A 21,404-nucleotide genomic window follows, 5' to 3' on the forward strand; every position below is an offset into this window, starting at 1 on the left:
GACACACACTTCCCTGTCCCCGCTGGGCCCTGGCAGCAACCAGGGAGGCAGAAACGAGGTTCACACCCCAGGGCCCTGGTCCAGTCACGACGAATCCCAGGCAGCGCTCTTCAGGGACAGGGACAAGGACAGGGACACATTCCTCAGCAGGGCACAAGGGAGCCACTGGAGTGTGGGCCGTGTGCTGCTGTCTCGGCCCCTCCGGGAGCCACGTGACGCCACATGACACACCAAGCGTGGTAGCAGCACTCGGCAGGCCCTCCGCAGGCTGTCCCCACAGCAGGTGGCACCCAGGTGGCACCCGGCAGACGGCCGGGACACTGCTCTCCCCAGGGCCGCAGGGAGGTGACCGCAGGTCTCGGGGCCCATGGCTCCCGCCACTGCCCATGGCAGCAGGAGAGCCCCCACCTGCCCACAGGCTCCTGTGACCCTGGACGACCTGTGTCCCCGAGGAAGCCACGCAGCAACACCGGCTCCACAGGCGGAACACGAAGCTTTGAGAGCTGGGGACACCTGTCACGCGAGGATGGAGCAGTGTCAACGTGCACATAACCCCAGCGGGCGCTCACATTCTGAGGCAGGGACGAATCCTTCCTCAAGAACAGTCACCCTGCCAAAGGCACCAAGGACACCCACATGCTGTGTCATGTCACATCAGCCTTGGTGTACATGACCCTCCCTGGACCTGTGTGATGAACAACCTGCACAACTGTGCTGGTGCGCTCTCAGGTGCTCGCTGCTGCCTTGGCAGCAGAGCAACAGCGAGGAGGCTCTGAAGTCTCTGCAGCGAGTCCTGCTCAGAACTGGATGTTCTGGTGGTTCTGGAGAGGGGTGAGCAGGGATGCCAGGGAAGTTTTCAGCAAGAGGGAAAGGGGGACGGAAGGCCTCAGCAACGGGAACCCCAGTGGTAATGGGAGGTGGGACACTGTGACCAGGGAGGACCCGCTCGGCTCAGTAATTTGAGGAGGGTCTCTAGGAGGCGCCTCATGAGCAGCAGCCCTGGGGCGGGCAGTGCACTGCCAGGGACGCCGGAGGGGGCAGAGGGCTCCTGACTAAGAAGGCCCAGAAGCAAGGCCCGCTGGGCGGGGGTTGAACGGCCGCTCCTCCCACCCCGTCATGCCACGGGCCGCCTCCAGCCAGGCTCGGCCGAAACCCCCAACCCGAGAAGAACGAGGCAGAAACACGGAGCGGAGGCCGAGGCCGGGGCCTGAGGCGCAGGCTTCAATTGCTCGGGAGGGGCCTTCCAGCGGGGGCGCAGCGGGGTCCAGGAGAGGCCTCCTCTGGAGCCTAGTCCCTGCGGATACCCAGCCAGATTAGAAGCCGGTCCAGGAAGGTGACAGCCCGGGACAGCCAACCATCGCTGGAAGAGGAGGAGACCGTCAGAGCTGAACCCATGGCAGAGGCCATCTCGGGGAGCGCGGGAAGGGCTGGCCCCACGCTGCCACATCCCTGGACCGAGCAGAAGGCTCCGAGGAGTCGGCCCTGCCGTCCTGCCCAGCCCCATGGTGCTGAGGGGCACTTCGCTGCTCCTGAAGGACATGCCAACCACCTGGCCTGCCCGGGGGTCCCCTCCGAGCTCCAGCTGGGTGACAGAAGGCCCCCTTCCTCCCCGGGATGGGGACAAGCGGCATGCGCTGCCCCACCAGGGGGCTCGGCTGCGCAGGACACAGGCAGGCGTCCGAGGCCTGGGGTCGGGGAAGGGCCTCCTCTGCCCTCCAGGGCGCAGGCAGGCAGGACAGGGCGGGCGCGAGTTCAGCCCAGCAGGGTCCCCGGGGCGCCCGCTGGGCCTCTGTGGCATCACGCGTGGACACTCCATCCGAAGCTGGTCAGCGGGGCAGCACGGCCCTTGTGTTGGTCACAGAGTGAGCCGTCTGGGCTCTCCGTGGCAGAAGTCAGTGGCACCCGGCAGGCGAGGGTGCCAGGCGGGCCATGTCCCCCAGAGCCCCACACGAAGACCTGTCCCGCTGGCTTCCCCATCTGGGGCCCGCAGCAGGCGAGGGGGCTGTTCCCTCCAAGTTCAGCAGCGCGACCCCCTCCCAGCTGGCCTCTCCGTGTGAGGAGTGACCCCGGCCACCCTGGGCGTCCCGGGGGCGGGGCCTCCATACCTGGCGCTCTCTCTGGGGCCGGAGCTCTCGTCGTCCAGGAGCCCCTCACAGTCGTGCAGACTTGCTGGCAAAGAGACGAGGCACGGTCAGAGGTGAGGCCGCTGGCCCGAAGGACGCCACCGCCCCTCGGGCCAGCGGGGCCGTTTCCCCCAACAAATTGATGGCGATATCGGGGCCACGCCAGAGCCAGAGCGCCAGCCACTGAGGAGACGAGAGGCCCCCACCCCAGTGACCAACAGCCAGGAGCCGGGGCCGCGTCCTACGCTCCACTGACCAGCTCCCAGCATTGCCGTAGCTGCGAATGAGGGGCACGGGGACCGCGCTCGGTCACGGTCCTCTTGGGAAGCGTTATGGCAAGGTTTCCATTAAACACGATCCGCATGGCTCAGTCCACACCAGACCCTTGTTCTGAGCGACTAGATATATGAACTCCTTTCACCCACACGCCACCCTGGGAGAGGGAGGCCAGTGACGTGGCCCCAGTCACACAGCCACTAAGCGGCTGAGTCGAGCTGCGCCCGGTCGGGGCCCCCGACACGGCAGTTCTCCAACTGTGCTTTGATGCCACGTAGGGCAAGAGCTTCGCACCGCAGCGTGCCTTCGACCCCAAGTTCCTCCTGCTGCGCTGCATCCCAAGGACATAGCCGGTGGGCCAGGTCGAATGGACGTGGGAGAGCGGCCACGCGGCGCCACGGCCAGGAAGGCGGTGGAAGCGCCGTGTGGCAAAGGCAGGAACTGCTGTCAGGGGGCACATTGGGAAAGGGGAGAGCTAAGTTCCTGGAGAATTCCTCCCAGCCTGCTGCCTTCCAGGGACCCCGCAAGTCAGAGGTGCCCAGGGGAGGGACCAAGAGCGCAGAACCAGGCCTTACCTGGGGCACTGACTGTCCAACTTCACAGATGAACAAGGTCAGGCTCAGAGGCAGATTAGGGTCCCCACGGTGGCAGAGCAGGCGGCCCACCCCAGGACCTGGTGCTTCCATGCAGACTTGCCCTCAGACAGCAGCCTCACGACGGGGAGCTCCCCCTGCTGACGGCCCCAGCCTGGGCTGTGAACAGGCCCCTCTGAAGAGACCGCCCTCCTCTGAGGCATGGATGTCCCACCCGAGCCAAAACGTTTTGCCTCTCTCAAGATGCTCACGCCATTTTGGGTGCAAAAACAGATCCCGAGAGGCCATAATCTGCTAAAACCAACCTTGACTTAATCACTTAGAGACAACTGCCTAAAATTCATGGCAAATTTATTTGAAGTTATGTGTCCCGTATCAGATGGTAGGAAGCCCATCACCTGGCATGCCTCAGGGGACACTGCACCGAGGGCAGAGCAGGTGCCCACCCACTCGACGTGCTGGAGGTGGGCAGGAAGACAGGTTTGTGTGACTTTTACCTTGACAATTTGTGCCCCAGGGTGAGGCAGAGCCCAGCTCCTTGGGGAACTGAATGGAACTCAGAATGTCCAAGTCCTAGACACAACTGGATGAGGAGTGGGCTTTGGGATGTAGGACCCTGCCCGGCAAGAGGCCCTCAGGAGGGAAGCAGGACAACAGCACGAGGCTAGCATCCCCGGATGACAGGACGGTGTGGGGCTCTGAACCACCCTGCCCAGCCCTGGTAGCTCCAGTGAGGGCCTCGGTCTGTGACCACCACACCTGATGGCCTAGTCTTGCTGGAAGTGAGGTGTGTGTGGAGCGACTCTGTGTCTCCCCAAAAGTCTAATGCAGAAGCCCTAGCCTTCTGCACCCCAAGGTCGGACTGTATCTGGAGAGACCACGGCAAGACGTGGTTAAGGAGATGAGGCCACCAGGGTGGCATCCTCAGTCTGACTGGGGCTTTTATACCATGAGGACAGAGAGACACCAGGACAGGCAGGCAGAGGAAGGGCCGTGTGAGGGCCCAGCGAGCAGGTGGTCTGGGTGAGCAGCGGAGAGGCCTCCGGAGAAACCCAGCCCGCCCTGACCTTGGAGCCCAGCCTCCTGAACTGGGAGAGGAGACATTTGCTTAATCCATCCTGGCTGTGGAATTCTGTTCTGGTGGCCCTGGCAAAGAAGGGTTGCACCTGCTTCAAATTTCAACACAGAATGCTCATTAAGTGAAGAAACCAGAAGCTGCTTTGGTTAATGCTTTTAATTACATGATTGTAATTATACAATTTCCACTATTCAGTATTTTGTATAAAACCAGTTACAATACACAAGATTTTCAAATGCAACAATATGTATCAAACTATATATATATATATATATATATATATATTTTTTTTTTTTTTTTTTTACAGGCCATTATGAAGCTGGATCTTAAAAATACCTTCGGGAAAATAAACATTCAACCAGTTCTCTCAGCTTTAAAAAATATGATTAGAAATATACATTTTAATTAAAAAATCAGAATGATGAGTGATCAAATACTGATTAATCAGTTACATTTTAAAACTTTTAATAATCTGTACACGAGTGCACATTAGATAAAGGTCTGCAAATTATTAATATAAAACTGCAGTACTCTAACTGGACAGCTCTACGGGTGACAGGAGGTGATTTCCTAGAGTACAGGCGAGACGGCAGAGCAGCAGGAGCTGAAAAGAACGATCCAGAAATCAAATGTGTTTAAGGTGAAATTTGATGGGCATTGCTTTTTAAATGCAATAGGAAATGAGAGAGAGGGAGAGAGAAGCAGCTAGGGCCTTCAGACACCCCAAACCAGCGCACTGCTCTCTGTCACAGACAGTGATTCAAGCAAAGGGAAGGCTCCAGAACTCTTGGCACAAGACGCCCAGGAAACCCACAGCCGCGTGGCCTGGGGGACCGCGTTGCACCCCAGAAGCAGACGCGAGGGCCTCAGGAGATCACAGGGAAGGCTTCTGAGTAGTCTGGGCAGAGCCAAGAGGTAGAAAACACCCCTGGGCGGGGGGTGGCAGAGTGGGGCGGGCGGGTGGGGGAGGTGAGGGCTCAAGCTTTTAACTGGGAAATTCTAGAGACAAGTAAAGCAGCCACACTGGGCAGGTAAGGCCACCTGTGAGGGAGGCACGGCTGACCGTCCACTCCCCTGTGGGAACAGGGTTCTGCTTGGCATTCCTTGGGCCCGTCTACACTTCCAGAGCCCAGTCCTGCAGACCTCCTCTCTGGGACTCTCCCTGACTCTTGACGATTTGAGTCAAGGGCACCTATAAATATTCTTTTCTAATTTGGATTCCCCGGGAAGCCGTCCTGGTGTGCTTTCAAAGCTATTTAAGGCTCGTAAGTTAGCGGAACGGCTCCACCTGACACGCACGGCCTCATCTTGCATAGCAACAGGGTCTTCAATAGGACTCGGAGTTAGAATCCCAGAAGATTCGGTTACCCTGTGGTTTTGGGTGGACTGGGGTTTGCTCTTGTTCATGGCAGAAAGAACTTTCCCAGAGTCAGACCCAGGGACTTCCTGGATCCTACACACGTCCCCAGTGAGCTTAGTGGTGTTGCTAAGAGGCTCCTCGGAGGCCCTGGCCCATCCTGTGGGCATCCCGGGGATGCACCTTCAGCAAATTGAAGTGTCCTCTGACTCATTCCGTGAGCTAGTTACATACAGGGATTTTTAGCAGAAGCCACAGTGACGGCAATTTCAGCTGGACAGTTGAGAGGCCAACACAAAAAGGCAACTTAAGAGAAAAGCACTATGGTCACCAAAGGCTTTGGCCAAGACCCCAGCTGGCTTGCCCACCAGGAGGGGCCAGAACTCAGCATGGGGATGGCAGGGGCATGCTGCTCAGCTGGGGCAGGAGAAAGCCCCGTCCCGAAGCCACACGTGGGGCTGGGCAGGGAGGAGGCGGCCCTTACAAGGTGGTCCTGAGACCTGAGCTCGCCCCGGGCACAGCGTGAGTGCTCAGCACGGTCTCTGTGCGACAGCATGAGGACTGCTCCTCCGCCCACCCAGCTCCTGGGCTGCTGGTCTCCACAGATGGAAAGCCACCGCTCCCCAGACCGAGTCCCCAGGGCTCAGAAGCTGGCGGGATCCTGCCCCCTCAGAACCCGATGATGTCATGCTTCCCTCCAAGAGCGGAGACCCTGAACCGGGAGCCATCGCCCTCAGTGCCATGTGCACCAACAGGCTTCACCCCGTCTCACCCCACCACGGGAAAGGCGGCTCTGTGCGTGGATCTCCCCCGACGTTCACCGCGTCTTTGGAGGAAGCATGCCCAGTGCCAGCGGCGCCTCTCTCCAGGCTCCAGGCGGCGACAGGAAAGCACGGTTACCACAGAGGAAAACCGCTCACTCCTTAGGGAAGTAACCAAGGTGCTTGCAAAATATTTTGTAATTATGGGCCCTGGGTTTGTTTTTTTTTTTTTTTTTTTTTTTTTTTTTTTAGCAGCAGATTAACTGTTTCTGTGACTGCTGTGGTCACAGCCCCTGCTGGGGTCCAGGAGGTGAGGGGAGAAGGCACTCGACAGTTACTGTTGTCCTCCCTGACCAAAGGCAGCAGCGAGTGTGCTCACTGCCCACAGCTGAGGCCCCAAAGCAACGCCCACCACTGGGATGGTCTCAGCCGGTCACACAGGCAGCAAATCCCACGTGGCACAGAAAGACTGAAGAATGTCGACATTTTTCTTTTTAAAGTTGCCACAATGTGGGATTGCTGTTTCCAAAGACAAAGCCCAACTCTGTGTGTGTGTATGAGTGTGTGTGTGCGCCCGTGTGCATGTGTGTGTATGAGTGTGTGGGTGTGTGTTCATGTGTGTGAGTGTGGGTGTGTGTTCATGCAGGGGATGCTTTAATTTGTCTAACTGGGCGATCCAGGAAGGCACAGCCTTACAATTCTTCAGTCCCTGAACGACACTGAAAAGGAAGGACCTACACTCATCTCCAAACTCGGGAACCAGTTTCTCCTCCTGAGTTTCCTAAAGCTCCCATTAAAGCTCTCTGGCGAGGTCGGGGAGGCCAAAGGGCCAGGCAGCGTGGCCACACGACCTGTGTGCGGGCGGTGTTCACAGTTCTCGTCGTAAAGCACTCTTTGGTGGAAGACAAGCAGCTTGGGTACTTCACAGAGTGAACGTTACAACAGTGTCTCGAAGAGGAAAGGGAGGAGGTCGGGCTGAATAGCATCCGTGCGAGGGACCACGACAGGACCGTCAGCTGGGGTCACGGGGCGAATAGAAGACAAAAGCGTCCACGTCCGCCCTCAGAGCCTCCCGGATTCTGAAGGCCAGCGGCGACAGTGATGGCTATCACGGGGACACACCCAGACCAGGCAGCTCTCTGGACGGCGCGGGGGCCATCGACACCTGAGGCTAAGTTCACAATGGTGTCTTTGTTGTCTGACTTGAGACGATGCTCGAAGGAGAGCCGGGCCTCGGGCGCTGCCTGACCCCAGACTCAGAGAGTTGCCAAGACCAGAGGACCTTTGCTTCTTCCAACGGACCTCTTAGGTGGACAGCAGCTAAGGCGTCTGCAATTGTGTTTAGTTTCCAAAGAAATTGTGCTACGTCTTGTTGGGGTTTTCTGTTCCCAGTCTTCCTTCGGTTCTGGTCACAGGCTTTTATTTAACGCAAGACTGTTTTAGTCCTTGATAGAGAGGGACTAAGAGAAAGGAGAAAAAAAAAAGAAGGGAAGGATTTTACCATGAGGCCTGACGGTGTCCCGGAGGCAGTTACCCAAGACAAGGAAGGCGACATGATAAAGACACCGACATGCGCAGAATCACAGACTTGAGGTCGAGTACTGAAAGACAGGTGCTTTGGAAAAGACAGGACAACATCGACAAGGAAAGACAAACAGGAGAGAAGGGCCGAGCGGAAAGGGGTTCGATTCTGCAAAACAATAAAAACAACAGAAGTAAATAAAAACAAACGGAGACGGGAGGGCAGGGGTGGCCGAGCAAGGGCAGTACCATGAAGCCACCCAGGGCACTGGCAGCAAAGCTCTCCGTTTCCTTCCTTCCCTCTCAGGGCCCAGGCTGCGAGCAGAGTGGAAAGAAGGACAGACAGGAGGTTACTGGAGGACTCGGCAGCCAGAACCGTCCAGAGAAAGCTCTGGCACCTCAAGCTGCTTCCTGCTCCGCCAGGCCCTTGGGCACATCTGCGAGGGGACACCCAAGGCCCATCCTGCTTGAAACGGACCCTCCCGGGCCCTCGCCCACCTCCTCCTTGCCCGCCCCTTCCCCATGTTCCTGTCTCTCTTTCCACTCGGTCACAATTCGCAGAGAGGAGCAAGAGCAGAGAGAAGCGTGGCCCCCGTCCGACCGAGACCCATCGGGGGCCCACACGGCCCGGCCACAGAAGGTGACCGAGAGCCCGAGTACAGAGGAAAAGGTCCCGGTCACCTGGTGGAGACAAGCAGGTAACAGCTGGAATTTTAAGGGGACATGAATTCACATTTGAAAAGATCAGAGGGAGGCAGCATCGTAAAAAGATGGACTCCTGGACAGCTGCAGGGACGGAGCCCAAGGGAGGCAACGCCAGGAGCCACAGGATGGGCAGGGGCAACCCGATAGGCACCAGGCTCTGCGACTCAGGTCCGGATCGGCCACAGGCGAGGCGGGGCACTCTGCAGGAAGGACTCAGGACGTCAAGAGGCAAGGTCGCCGCTCCCAGCTGAAGGGCTTGGGCTGAAGAAAGACCCTCAGCATCTCTCCCCACAACGGAAACCACCGGGTACAAAACACCCCAAAGCCACCGGCAGCAGGCCAGTCAGGCAGCTGGAGCAGAACCCTGGCTCCGCAGGGGCAGCTTGGAATAGGAAAGTCACCTGTACAAAGAGCAATTTCTTAGAAAATGGGACGAACGATTAAAATATGAAAGACTGCCCAGAAGAAATGGCAGAGGCTTCCAGAAACAGGCGCTCGGTGGGAGAGCTGTGTGAAGCCATGACTGAAGTGCACATTAGCAGACCAGGGCTGCATGTCGCCCCCTGCGGGGTGTGACAGGCGCAGGCCTGGCTTCAAGACGTCCCCCCGGGGGGGCGCAAGGCCAGGGGCTACAGGCAGATCCCACGGCCGCCTCTCCAGCACATTTATTAATTCTGAAAAGAGGATGCTGGAGTGGCCGCGGCTCTGCGGGAAGCGGGAGGTGCAGAGGCCACAGCTTCTGCTTTTGGACTTGAGAAAGGGAACGAGGCGCCACGGAGTCTCACCAGCACTGAGCGCCGATGCTCCTGGTCACCAGGCCACACGCTCTCCCTGTGTGCTGGGCCTGGGCCACTGCACTGCACGTGGCTTAGGTTTACCGAGGCTTGTCCAGAGGGACACGTGACAGAATGATCATCTGACAGGACAAACACAGTGGTGTCTCTTACCCAGTGACACACACTTAGGACAACATTCCTGTCCCTATCCCTGGCCCAGGAAGCTTGCTCAACAGGCCTGGAAAGAAGTTCTGAAGGCTGAAGAACCTCTCAACAACTGCCCCAAATCAGAGGAGCCAATTCAGTGCAAAGTGACATCCTGGAAGGCTCGGGGAACAGAGGAGAATGTGGACAGGAACCCCGGAGTTCCCAGGCAGTGAGCAGGACTGCAGGAGAGAAGGCTGCCCCAGGAGGGGCCGCGCAGCAGCCGCCTGGCGCACGTGGAAAGGGGTCCTGTTTTGAAGGTGTCTTCTCGTCCTGCTGTTTAAAGAGATCTCAGCTCGGTACTTCAGAACAACTTCTTTCCCTGATTGGGTCATGCACACCACTGCCCTCCCACCAAGAGCAAGCAGGGTTCAGAAAGAGGACACTCCCACCGAGAGCCGGTGGCCCTGGTCCCCAGTGCTTCCTAGAAGCAGGTTGTGGACACTGTGTATCCACCTACTTGTCTTTCTTTTGAAAACAGGTAAGGTGAGGTGAACAGAGGCCAAAGCCTCCCCCAAACCAGAGAGCAGCGGCTGAGCAAAACCTGAACCCCAGTTCACTCGCTGTCTCACTCCTCTGCCTCTTTAAATCACCTTTGAAAGTTCATCTCAAAATTTAAAATAAGTCCTTTCTGGTTTCCAGCCTTGCCCCAAATTCTTGGAAGCTGCTTTGGGCCAGATCTCCACTCAGCCCAGATCCCTGCATCTGGAATCTCCGTGAGGACCTCAAAGCATCCTTGTCTGATACTCACTGCAGAGAGAAGCACAGACCACCCGAGTGACATCAAAAACCTTGGCACTGCACGGCCACCCCTCCCTAAAGGAACATGGCACCACGTGGGCATGCGTGCTGTGTTCCTGGACTCTGCTCCTCCAGGACCTATAAAGGCACAATCCTAAAAAAAAGAATTAAGTGCGCAAGACACACTACACGGTAAAGGAAGCCCGAGGACTTACACCTAAGGAATGTGTTCGTTCAAAGCATGTTGAAATTTACTATTTTAGATGCTGACAGTTTGCCTCACCTGAAATGTCAAGAGTCAGAATACTCCCATTTCCTACCGTTTAGCATAGAAAAGTTGGAAAATAAGAAAATGAGCCAGGCTTGGTGGTGCACGCCTGTCATACCAGCGGCTCGGGAGGCTGAGGCAGGAGAATCTCGAGTTCAAAGCCAACGTCAGCAACTTAGGGAGGTGCTAAGCAACTCAGTGAGACCCTGTCTCTAAATAAAATACAAAAGGGCATGGGATGTGGCTCAGTGGTTGAGTGCCCCTGGTTTCAATCCCTGGTACCAAAGAAAAGATACAGAGGAAAAACAGAGTCCCACCTGTTCTGCCAACCGTAAGAACATTAGTGTCATGAGAGATCTTTCCTTGGTCTTATTCCTCTAGATACAGAAACCTGTACATCTATGAATGTGGATATAGCCATATCTCTCTCTCTAAACAGTATAACGTGCATAAACAAAATCAGTGATACTTCAGAACTTTTGTGTGAGGCTCTCTTCTTATGCTTTGGGATCATTTACCCAGGTCACTGAATTTTCTTTAGAAACATGACAGGCTTTGCCCAGCATGCATGAGCTCTAGGTTGAGCCCCAGCACCACCAAAAATAAAAATAAATAGAAACACTACTCTCAATTCCTTTGGCATGATGTAACAATCCTGGTCTGTTTCCTCTTTTTTTGCTGTTACGAATGGCAGTGACGTCATGTTATGGAGTTCCTAAATCTGAAATTCTGTTAGCATTTCTCTAATTTTCCTGTCGAGTGGAATTGGAGAGTAAAAGGACTATGAATATTTGATACGTTTCCCATGAAAAATTAAAGCCCCCAAATCACAAGTCAGGCCAGACAATTCTCAAACACTCACACTGGGGCCTCATCTGTCACCCTCTCGTGAGCACCTAAGTGTGTAGCAGGGTCTTACGAAAGAATCGGCCAGGAGGAAGCCGTGTCAGAACTGAACCTTTCCTTACACCACCAAGCGCAGAGGCCCAGTCAGGCCGCTGCTCCTGGGATGCACCAAGGGCTGGCTGACACCAAGGACAGGCAGCACAGCATGCGAAGGGAAGACCTTGCGCCCACATCTCCCAGAAGAGACCCCTGTTAACACAAGCTCAAAACCAGGACCACACGAGCTGCCGGCTCAGGGCAGTGGCAAAGGGACTCGCGCCTCTCACTCCTGAGACAAGGTGACCACATTGTCTACGTGTCCCTTAAAGAGAGCATGTTTGGGAATCCTCTAGGAAGTCAGTGTTGGCCTTTGGTCCTGATAAATACACAGAGAGCGCCGTGAGAGCTGATCTGGTCCTAGCACAGCTGCGCGGTCCTGTCGGGCCTGCATTTAATGGAGGAGGTGAGGGACCCTGGGATGAGCTGCAGGCAGCAGGAGCACCACGGGAGGGCCCCGGCCAGGGGTCAGAAGGGAACTCGAGAACGGGCAGCAGGCCGCGGCCAGCAGTCACGCTAGCAGACAGAAAGGCCGACAGAATGCCACTAGACGGACAGAAGGAGCTCCTCCAAGCTGAGACAGGGCACTCTGGAAACGCATTTAAAAAGTTTTAAGAACAGCCACCTTCCCAACTTCTCCACAGCATGACCCACAGTCCACATTTCCAGGATAAGAATTTCCCCTGAGCCAAAATATGAAACAAAAGCCTACATTCAAACAACCCAGAATTTCATAGATGAGGAACATAAAACCCTCTGCAGGGACTCTCTCCCACGGCCGGGCCTCCGCCCTCTCCTGTCTCCCTGCCCACGTCCAGGGCAAGGGTCTGGAAGAGCAGACGGGGAACCGTGCTGGAGCCGTGCCCAAGAACAGGACTGCGTGCTCACCTTTTACAACTGCTTTTCCTCGAAGCAGATCGGGTGGTTCTTTTAGTAATGCCTGCACTGCCAGAAATGTTAGGTTCAGATGTTTTACAGCTCTGAACACTGGACTGAAGAATTACTCTGAAAACAGTTGGAAAAAAATGAGATTATATTCACTGAAATGACTTTCAAACACTTGACAGAGGAAGGCATTTTGGCACGTCAGTGCAAATTATTTTCTTGGGATTGACAGGATTTTCTGTAAACACACTTGCCAAAAAAATTTGAAATACATTTTAACACCAAGTCTTTTGGAAATGAAGCATCTCATTTCCCTTTGAAGGTGGAACAAGATAACCAGGGTGCTCTACCTTTGGAAAATGAATGCCCGGCATTATAATCAATTTCCACAGCAAAGCACTTAGCAAACGAAACTGTGAAGAGACTCGGATTTCTAGTCATGAAACAAGTCATAAACCCAAAATTCTAAAGGATATGATTATAAATTTAGGCATAGCTATATAAAATTCACTGCTAAGAGTTCAAAGTATACGTGATAAACACGAATCAATAATTTCATATAACATTTCAAAATTTTAAAATACATTCAAGCAAAATTTGAGTTTTGTCTGGACTGTAACTACTTACTAAATCTTCCAGTACCATCAGAATGAGAGTGAAATCACTTACACGTTGTGAAACTTGCCTTAACTCTGAAAAAATACCTTCCGGTGACAGAGACTGCCCAGGAGGCAAAGGCATGACTCAGAAAGAAGAGCCCTTGGCAAAGGCCCCCCTGCCCCCCCAGCCCTGGCCGCAGGGCTCACTGTGTCTCTAAGTCACCATGGTGAAAACAGCAGAAGATGCCCAAGACTGGGCAGCCACGTCTCCACTTTGGAAGCTCATCACTGGAACACCAAACGGCACTCTCGTGGATACGATGGCATTTCCTCATCTGAAAGGACACACTGACCTGGGAGCGCACTCAGCTCTTACTTTTGAGCACAGGGTGAGAACTGGTAAGAACCCAGTTTGCCAGAGTCAAACGGCCAGAGCCTGCGGGCCTCTGTCACCACCACCGTAGTTCATAAAGGAGCCAAGGCCCTTCACTTGCGGCCAAGACCTGAGGTCCTTTCTGTGGCAGAATCACCCAACCCATAGTAAAATGTGAACCTCGTCACTCAAAGCAGCAGCTCTTCTGAACCAGGCAGAGTCTGGGGCTTGTCTCCACCAGGGGCTTCAAGGCCTTTGGGGAAGAGGAGGCAGGTGCTCCTGGCCCAGCTGCTGCCCTTGTCCACGCAGGATTTCTCAAAGTCCTGTGAAATGAGCCCTCCCTCTCACAGAGAAATCAAACCCGGATCAATCGGCCAAGCTCGCTCCAGCGTTTCTCCTGAGGTCCGTCCCCTGGAAGTACAGAATCGCTAACAAAACAGAATCGGTGCACGCAGGATTGCAGGTGCAGCTGGGGTCAAGCAGGCGTGGACAGCCCCAGCTTCTGAAGACGAGGACTCGTCGATGAGGTCATGACACATATTTATGGGGTATAGGTTTGTGGCACGTGGCAATCAGACCAGGGCCACTGGCCTCACCACCACCTCACACACTCGTCACTTCTTGGTGCTGAGAACGTTCAAAATCCTCGCTCCCAGCTACTTTGAAATAATCACCCACCACAGTTATCACACACCCGCCAGGAACGCTAGAAGTTATTCCTCCTGTCCAACTGCTAAAAATTCTCTTTGATTATGGTGAGGAGGACATACTTATTTGTCTCTATTAAGGATCCGAATTGGGAACTTTGCATAAAGACAAACAACAAGCTGGGTGTGATCGTGCACACCTGTAACCCCAGCTATTTGGGACGATGCAGCAGGGGGATTGCAAGTTCGAGGTCAGGACTAAAAAAAGAAAAAAACAAACTAGACTGCCACTCCCACGACTCCTTCTGAAGTCCAGGCCCACGCGGGTTTGGCCACCGCTGGCCAATCTGCCTCAGTCCCTCGTCAAATGGAGAAAATGAGGGTCCTGCTGACTTTTCTGAAACACCACACAGAATTCAAAGATTCCAGGGACACTGGGAGCCAAAAGCACAGACAACTTTCATACTGCAAAATAATCAATATGAAAAAAATACGTGAGCCCGTACTTTGCCTGCTTAGGAAATCTGAGTTCTGAGTTCTTCATTATTTACTGAAATGTCAAAATACTATTGAAAATAAGAAATCACTGCTCCACCAGGTGCTATTTCTTAGGATAAGAAACAATGGCTTTTAAAAAGTACTTACTTCTCTGTAGAGTGCACACAAATTAAACTGAAATGTTATATCACTAGCCGATAACTCACAGGGAATTCTGAAACTAAGAGCACGACAGACGTCGAGGACGTGTTCACCCACCAGGGAAGCTTCGTTATCACAACCACAGCGAAGTCCTAGCAGCCGGCGGGCAATGCCTGACACCACGGAACGGAAGCGTCCCCGGGCCAGGGGAGCCCGGAGTTCGCGGCTTTCCACCCCTGGCCAGGCCAGCCCTGAGGCTTTCCTCGCTCCTATTGTCCATGACGGGTTCCTCAGCCTGCTCCTCTCAGCCTGGCCCACAATCCTCCTGGCAGAATCTACGGAGCCTGGGCGCGCGGGTCCTGGGCACGGGTGTCTGTGGCTCGAGGCTCGGGCAAAGCAGAAAACCGAAGAGCCGTGTGTCTGGCCTCCGGCCAGAAGGCCCTGGACCTTGCCCGTCCGAGGAAGGCTGATCACGCAGCGCAGGGCACTGATGCAGAGTGCCCGGGGTGAGGACAGCTGCAAGGCCCTGAGGCCTCCAGGGACCCGAGTCGGCCACAGAACAGGCCAGCGCTCCTCAACAGGGACAACCTGCCCACAGAGATGAGTGACCCCACGGGCCTGGAGAGGTCACCTTACAAACAAAGACTCTGAAACCAAGACACCGGGAGGCAGTCACCGGGCTGAGGCCTGTTAGAGTCACCGACACCACTGAGCTTCCTGCTTCTGCACATTCCGGAAGAAAAGGCAGGCTAAGCCGAACGCTGCTCAGGTTGGGGCGCAGTGGCAAACGCCAGCGACGACCAAAGGGTCGGGTGACTGACAGAGCGGCTGAGAAGAACCTGATGGGAACGGACCCTGGGAACAAGGTGCCCAAGTGTGACCAGCATCAGTGCAGATGCCTGAACATCTCTGCCCTTGGAACCGTATGAAGAAGAGCGAGTCTACGTGGTGCACAAATACGGGAGTTCAAAGCTCACGAGAAGGGAAGGGAAACATCTAGAAGAGCACCTGCGTCAAAACTCACGAGCGTGAGCCACCCACGAGCTAGCCTGAAGAACACTCAAGAAAAGGCCCTGGGAAGGACTTGCCGGGCGGGTTTTCTCTTCATTATGTGAAGACTAGAATCTGCCCCATTTTTCAATCTGTCTTGTCCATATGAAAACACTCACTGAAACCGCGAAGCGCCACAGTGGGTGGCAAAGGAATTCACTTTGGAAGAGATCCTAGGAGGAACTTCTGCATTCTTTTGTAATTTCAACTCCAAGTTGGGACAAGAAAAGACATTTCTGAAATAGGAGTAAAGGAAAAATTTTAGGAAATAAAGAATGCAGCTCTCGGCCTGAGAGGGTGAGGCCAGCCTCAGGTCACCGGACACCATCTCCCTTGGGGGTCGTAACTACGAGGCCCCGCACAGACGCCGCGTGCCACATTCCCCTGCGGAAAGCAAGGGTCTCTGCTGTTCAGATGAAAGGTCCCAAGAGAATACAGACTTGCCTGTGCTCACTAATGAGGACATTCTGGTCATTTTTGAGAAAGGAGAGAAAGGGAGCCCAGAGATGGTGAGGTGGGAAGGACGGACACACGCAACAGGCCTCTGCTTCCTACTGTCCTCTCCCCACGGAGGAGGGAGAAGAGACTGCTGCACTCGAGGAAGACTCTGGCGAGCCAGCGTGCGATGGCAATGGCGCAGGCCCGTCACAGGCTCCAGAAGCTCACAGAACCACCTTGCTGCTGAAAGCAGACCAGAGGAGACAGCTCTGCAGCTGCGTCGGAGAGGACGCACCAAGACGAGAACGAGGGGGCGCAGCAGAGGCAACCTACCGACAGGACGCTGCCCAGCCATCCCCGTGGAAGGCTTCTGACAGGAAAGAGACACCATTTGGAAATGGCTTCATTTATAAATGGCCATTTCAGACGATGGGTTGAGAGTTAAGGGCAGCTTACACACAGGGCGTTATTTTTCACATCCCGAGTGGAAGGAGCAGCCTCCCTCCCTCCCTGCCACCATGCCCGGCACTGAAGAGACTCAGTAGAAGAACCTGTGAAATGGGGCAAACCCACCAAGCAGGAGAGCCGACAAGGAGGAGGTCATGCAGGGCGAGGACCACACGGGAGGCCAGAGGAGAGGGACAAAGGGGAACGGATGGGGACTTACACAGCAGCTATCTGTCAGAGGGTCCTGAGGGCTACTGTGCTCGGAAGCCATCGAGACAGAAGAGCAGGATGGGGAGGACGTAGTCACACACAATCCACCACACGGCCACACCACACAGTGCCGAGGTCAGCACGGCGAGGGGGCAGCTGGAGGGGGCGAAGGGAGAGAGGTGTTCACACGGGACTCCAGTCAGTCCGTCTGTAGCGAAGAGACCAGCCGGTCCATCGGTCCATCGGTCCATCCACCTGCGTGGGGACCGCAGACAACCTGAACGGCCCAGAGCGGTGCATGGTGGATAGGGCAAGAGGCGAGTTTTAACCTCTATGTGGACAGAAAGACACCTGCAGAGTGCTAGAGGTAAGCAGGTGTGCGAGAGATCCTGGAGGGCGTGCCCCACAACCTCCAGAGCCCGGCTGGCCAGCACCCTGCGGGCAGCACCCACCCGGTGCGGCACTGCCCTTCACCCTGACCGGGGGACTTGGGGGCAAATCACCACCACTGGCTCATTTTCGAATCAGGGCTGGCAAAAGGGACGGGATGCCACCACTGGATCCAGCAAAGGCTGGATACTGTATTTTGAAAATGGACCCCTGGACTTTCTATTTCTCACAGAACAAAAGGTAACTGCCCATGCGGATTTACCTCTATGATCCTGAATCCGGACACAGTTAAGTGCACACACACAAACCCAACCACAGGGGTAGGACGGGGGCACAGACACCTGACCAGCTCCTGGGAGACACAGCTCCAAATGAAGACAGCTCTGGCTCATCCCACTGGAGTCGCAGCTCCCACTGCGGACCCCCCAGGAGTTCAGGCAAAGGGCACGGGGGTGGGGGGCAACGGGAGTCTAGAGGCACATGCGACCCAGGGCGACAGCCAATGCGCTATGTGTTTTTTCTGTCTGTCCCCCTCACGCAGGCCAGGCTGGCCTGAGTGGGTGCCTCCTCCTCAACAGGTCCTGGGAACTCCCCATACCTAGAAGGGCAGTAGCTCCCTCCAACACGGCACTTCCAAAGGGTCCCCCGGACACATCTGTGACAGACACAGAGGGCTCTACAGAGCATTTGCTGTGTGCAGACAACCGGGCTGAACGAGTCAGAAGTGACTGGATCACCTCTTCTCCTGACTGTGACGCTGTGCCAGGCACCCACTGTCGTGGAAAGGGACTGTGGTAAACGATGAACCTAAAATAAAACCTGACTTATCCCCAGTCATACTTACGTCATCTCATTTACTCTTGCTGCAAAATAATGAATCTAATCACCATGGATTAAGATTACATAATACTATGTGAGCACGTAAACAGAACACCTGGGGACACTAGAAAACTACCCATCCCAACCTTCACTTGCAACTGTGATCTGAAGCTGTGAACACTAACAAACCTGCACCACAAGAAAGGAAGCAGCACGGCTCAGGTTCTGCTGCCCCCCAAATCGACGTCCACAGAGAACGTGCTTGCCAGCAGGTGGACATCCAGCAGCACAGACGTCATACTGGGACGGGCTCTGGGGAGGGGGCGGCCTCACCACCCCACCTCACGGAGGAGAAAGCTCAGTGGAGGGGTGTTTGCGATACTTCCTCCTAGGGATCACCAGGCCTCGTCCTCCCTCGGTACTCTCAGATGACTAAGTGCCAGTATCCAAGCAACGTTACTCTCTGGCAGTGACAGATGAGTCAAGTCACAACTGGGAGACAGCGTTTGAATTTAATTTCTCTACCCAAGCTGCTACTCGACACTGGGTGTGTGTTGGTGGGGGGGTGCATTTCTAAAATACCAACAAAGACTTGGCAGGAAAAGATAAGAAAGGTAACCTCCAGCTGATGTCCTCTCCTAGGGCCCAAAGGACCACAAACAAGAGCAATTCACTGTGAATCATTGTGCTTCATCCAAAAGCCCCTGGGACTTTTAAGAGATTAGAAAAATCTGAGCATTTTGAAGTGTGGCCTAAAAATCTGCTAACTTGGCAAGTGGGGAGGGGAGCCTGTGTGTGGTCTGCAGGGTCACAATTACAAGGGCATCCCCAGCACCCTTTCTGCTGTGGTTCTAACTCTCACCGCTCTGCTTGAACTTATGCCAATTGGGGTGCAGCTGGAACGCTAATCAGAGAGGCTGGTCCCTCTTCCCAGGTCTGTTCTAGTTCCCCATCCCAGGGGGATGGGCCTCAGGCAAGACTGACAAGCGCATCCCCCAGGCCTCTATGGGGGTAACTGGCTGGAGTCGGGGGTCCTCTAAAACTGAGAGCAGCTTCCTCAAGGCAGTGGAGGCTGACAGGGCCACCTGCCCCTGATAGGGGGTTGCTGAGTGAGGCAGAGGGCAGACTGCCCGCCCAGCCTGCCCAGCAGAGGTGACCTGGGCATTTCTGCCCTTTGTCTGACTTTGCAGCCTCTTTTAGAAGCTTCCCTGGTTCTTACAGCCTCCAAAGACGCAAAAAGTTTCTTCCTTCACAGTGGACTTTGAATAAAATCTATTTTCCTGCCACTCTGAATATTTGTAGTGAGCAAGCCAGGCAATCTTTCACTCAGCTGAACCATCCCAGTTGACGTCCATCCCAGAAAGGGATGCAGAGAACAACATCGAAGGGCATCGGCAGGTTCTTAGGGCATTTAAAATCTCAGTCTTCACTATTCCACCACTTACAGCGGCTGGGTACAGTGGCCCATGTGGGTAATCCCAGTGGTTCAGGAGGCTGAGGCAGGAGAACCACAAATTCAATACCAGCCTCTGCAACCTAGCGAGGCCCCATCTCAAAATCGAAAATAAAAGGGGCTGGGGATGTGGCTCAGTGGCTAAGCACCCCTGGGTTCAATCCCCACTATCAAAGAGGAAAAATAAATAAATAAATAAAACCTACCAGTTACAAATTTTATAATTTCAGCTTTCCTAGAAAACCACGAAGTAATTTCAAATCTAGAAAACATACTCGAGGATGGTGGAATGGTGACTGAAGGAAATCTCCTACAGGGCCCTATTTAATGGAAACTTTATCAAGAAGAATCTGAATCCCAATTCCTAACCTGACTTTTGAACAGAGGGCAACACCTATTAAGAAATAAAGGCTGATGCAGATTCCTTTTCTGTTACCACAGATTATACCCAGGGGTGCTTGACCACTGAGCCACATTCCTAGTCCTTTCTACTTTTTATTTTGAGATGTGGCCTTGCTAAGTTGCTTGGGACCTTGCAAAGTTGCTAAGCCTGGCAATCCTCCTGGTTCAGCCTCCTGAACCAGGCCTAGCCGCTGGGATTACAGGCATGGGCCACCACACCTGATCCAATGCAGAGTCCTCTTCTTCTCTTTTTGGTACCGGGGACTGAACCCAGGGGTACTCAACCATTGAGCCACATCCCCAGTCCTCTTTTGTATTTCATTTAGAGACAGGGTCTCACTGAGTTGCTTAGGGTTTCGCTAAATTACTAAGGCTGGCTTTGAACTTGCAATCCTCCTGCCTCAGACTCCCGAGATGCTGGAATTACAGGCATGTGCCACCATGCCCAGCCAAGATTAACCTGGTATCGATGCACATTCTTAAAAACAAACCAAAGAATTTGGGCATAGCCAAAAGCATGAGTTTCCTAGAGCCAAAAGGGTGGTCTCTGGATCAGCAGCATCTGCCACACAAGGGAGCTTGCTGGGTGGGCAGAATCCCCGTGCAGCAATACACATCCTCCACCCCCCACTAAACATGCGCTGCACTATGACAAGCCCCCCAGGAATTCAAGCGCAGAAGAGTCTCAAAGCGTGCTTGGGCACCCTACCTACCTTCCACACGTCTAGTTCCTGGGTGCTTCTCAATAAAAAGAAGCAGTAAGGCCTCAGGTAAAAAGTTTAATGAGTGGGCATGTGCCTGGAGCACTGTGGTGCCAGCCACTCAGGAGGCTGAGGCAGGAGGATCGCTTGAGTCCAGGAGTTCAAGGCCTGCCTGGGCAACATAGTGGGACCCCGTCCCAAAAAAGAAAGAAAAAAGGTAATAAAATCCAGACAAAGGCACCTGAAGCTAAAGTGTATCGTACAGTGCATGTGTGTTTACTTACGCAACATACATCACGTGAGAGGTGCCTCTGCACGGTGGCCTGCTTGACTGAGGCACCGCCTCTCTGCAGGGAGGACTCTAATCAATAGCGGACGTCAACACCACCCACAAGGACTTTAGACGGGAGCCCTGATCTTCTACCCTGGGTTGTCTTAAGACCTTCCCAGGGGAGACTTGTGTGTAATGCAACCTCAGAACTTGAAACTACAGGTGGCAGCCCCGAAGAACCACTTTTAATTAAAAAGAAAGCCTGTTCTCTACTCATGTAAATGATTTATCATATTGTCAGTTCCTCACCTAATTACAGGATGTTTCCGGGATAAAAAGACTTATCTCCATTGTCCTGCCCGGTGAAAAAGGTCAGACATTTGCTGCCACACAGTGAAAGGGAGGTTGCTAGGAGGAAGGGATCCAAGGGCAGGGTGAGACACCTACTAAAGAGGAACCTAGGAAAAGTGCAACGCCATGGAATTTGGTGCTCCATATTCGCCCGACAATCCAGAAGGTCCGTGAGCCTGACTCCACACCAGCGGCGTGCGCAGGAGGCCGGGGCGGACATGCACACACCCAGCAACTGCAGAACTCCTCCAATTGGATGCTAAGCCTTCTATAATTTGACAGTAACCCCCCCTCCAACAGAAAAGTGGCAAAAATCTATTTTAGAGCAGTTCACTGGGGCCCCCAAACAATGTCACCACTCTGTGCGATCTACTAGAGCAAGAC

General features: G+C 54.3%; 1 protein-coding gene across 13 annotated transcripts in view; it reads right to left on the reverse strand.

The window, feature by feature from the left end:
• Positions 1 to 6,403: 6,403 nt before the first annotated feature.
• Positions 6,404 to 21,404, reverse strand: part of CDC14B (cell division cycle 14B) — an 86,390-nt gene continuing 71,389 nt past the window's right edge. For 6 of the 13 annotated variants that reach the window (XM_079108870.1, XM_079108863.1, XM_079108858.1 and 3 more), the window contains 3 exons: positions 12,234 to 12,350; positions 7,959 to 8,024; positions 6,404 to 7,648 (listed from right to left, as the gene is read on the reverse strand). In XM_079108870.1, the coding sequence (XP_078964996.1) occupies positions 7,612 to 7,648; positions 7,959 to 8,024; positions 12,234 to 12,350 (220 nt within the window). In that variant the 3' untranslated portion in view covers positions 6,404 to 7,611. Of the gene's footprint in view, positions 7,649 to 7,958; positions 8,025 to 12,233; positions 12,351 to 16,643; positions 16,790 to 21,404 lie in introns of those variants that run through there. The other 7 variants (XM_079108864.1, XM_079108859.1, XM_079108865.1 and 4 more) reach the window with 5 other exon arrangements.

The sequence above is a fragment of the Sciurus vulgaris genome, assembly GCF_902686455.1.
Source record: "Sciurus vulgaris genome assembly, chromosome: 13".
In the NCBI taxonomy this organism is placed as follows: Eukaryota; Metazoa; Chordata; class Mammalia; order Rodentia; family Sciuridae; genus Sciurus; species Sciurus vulgaris.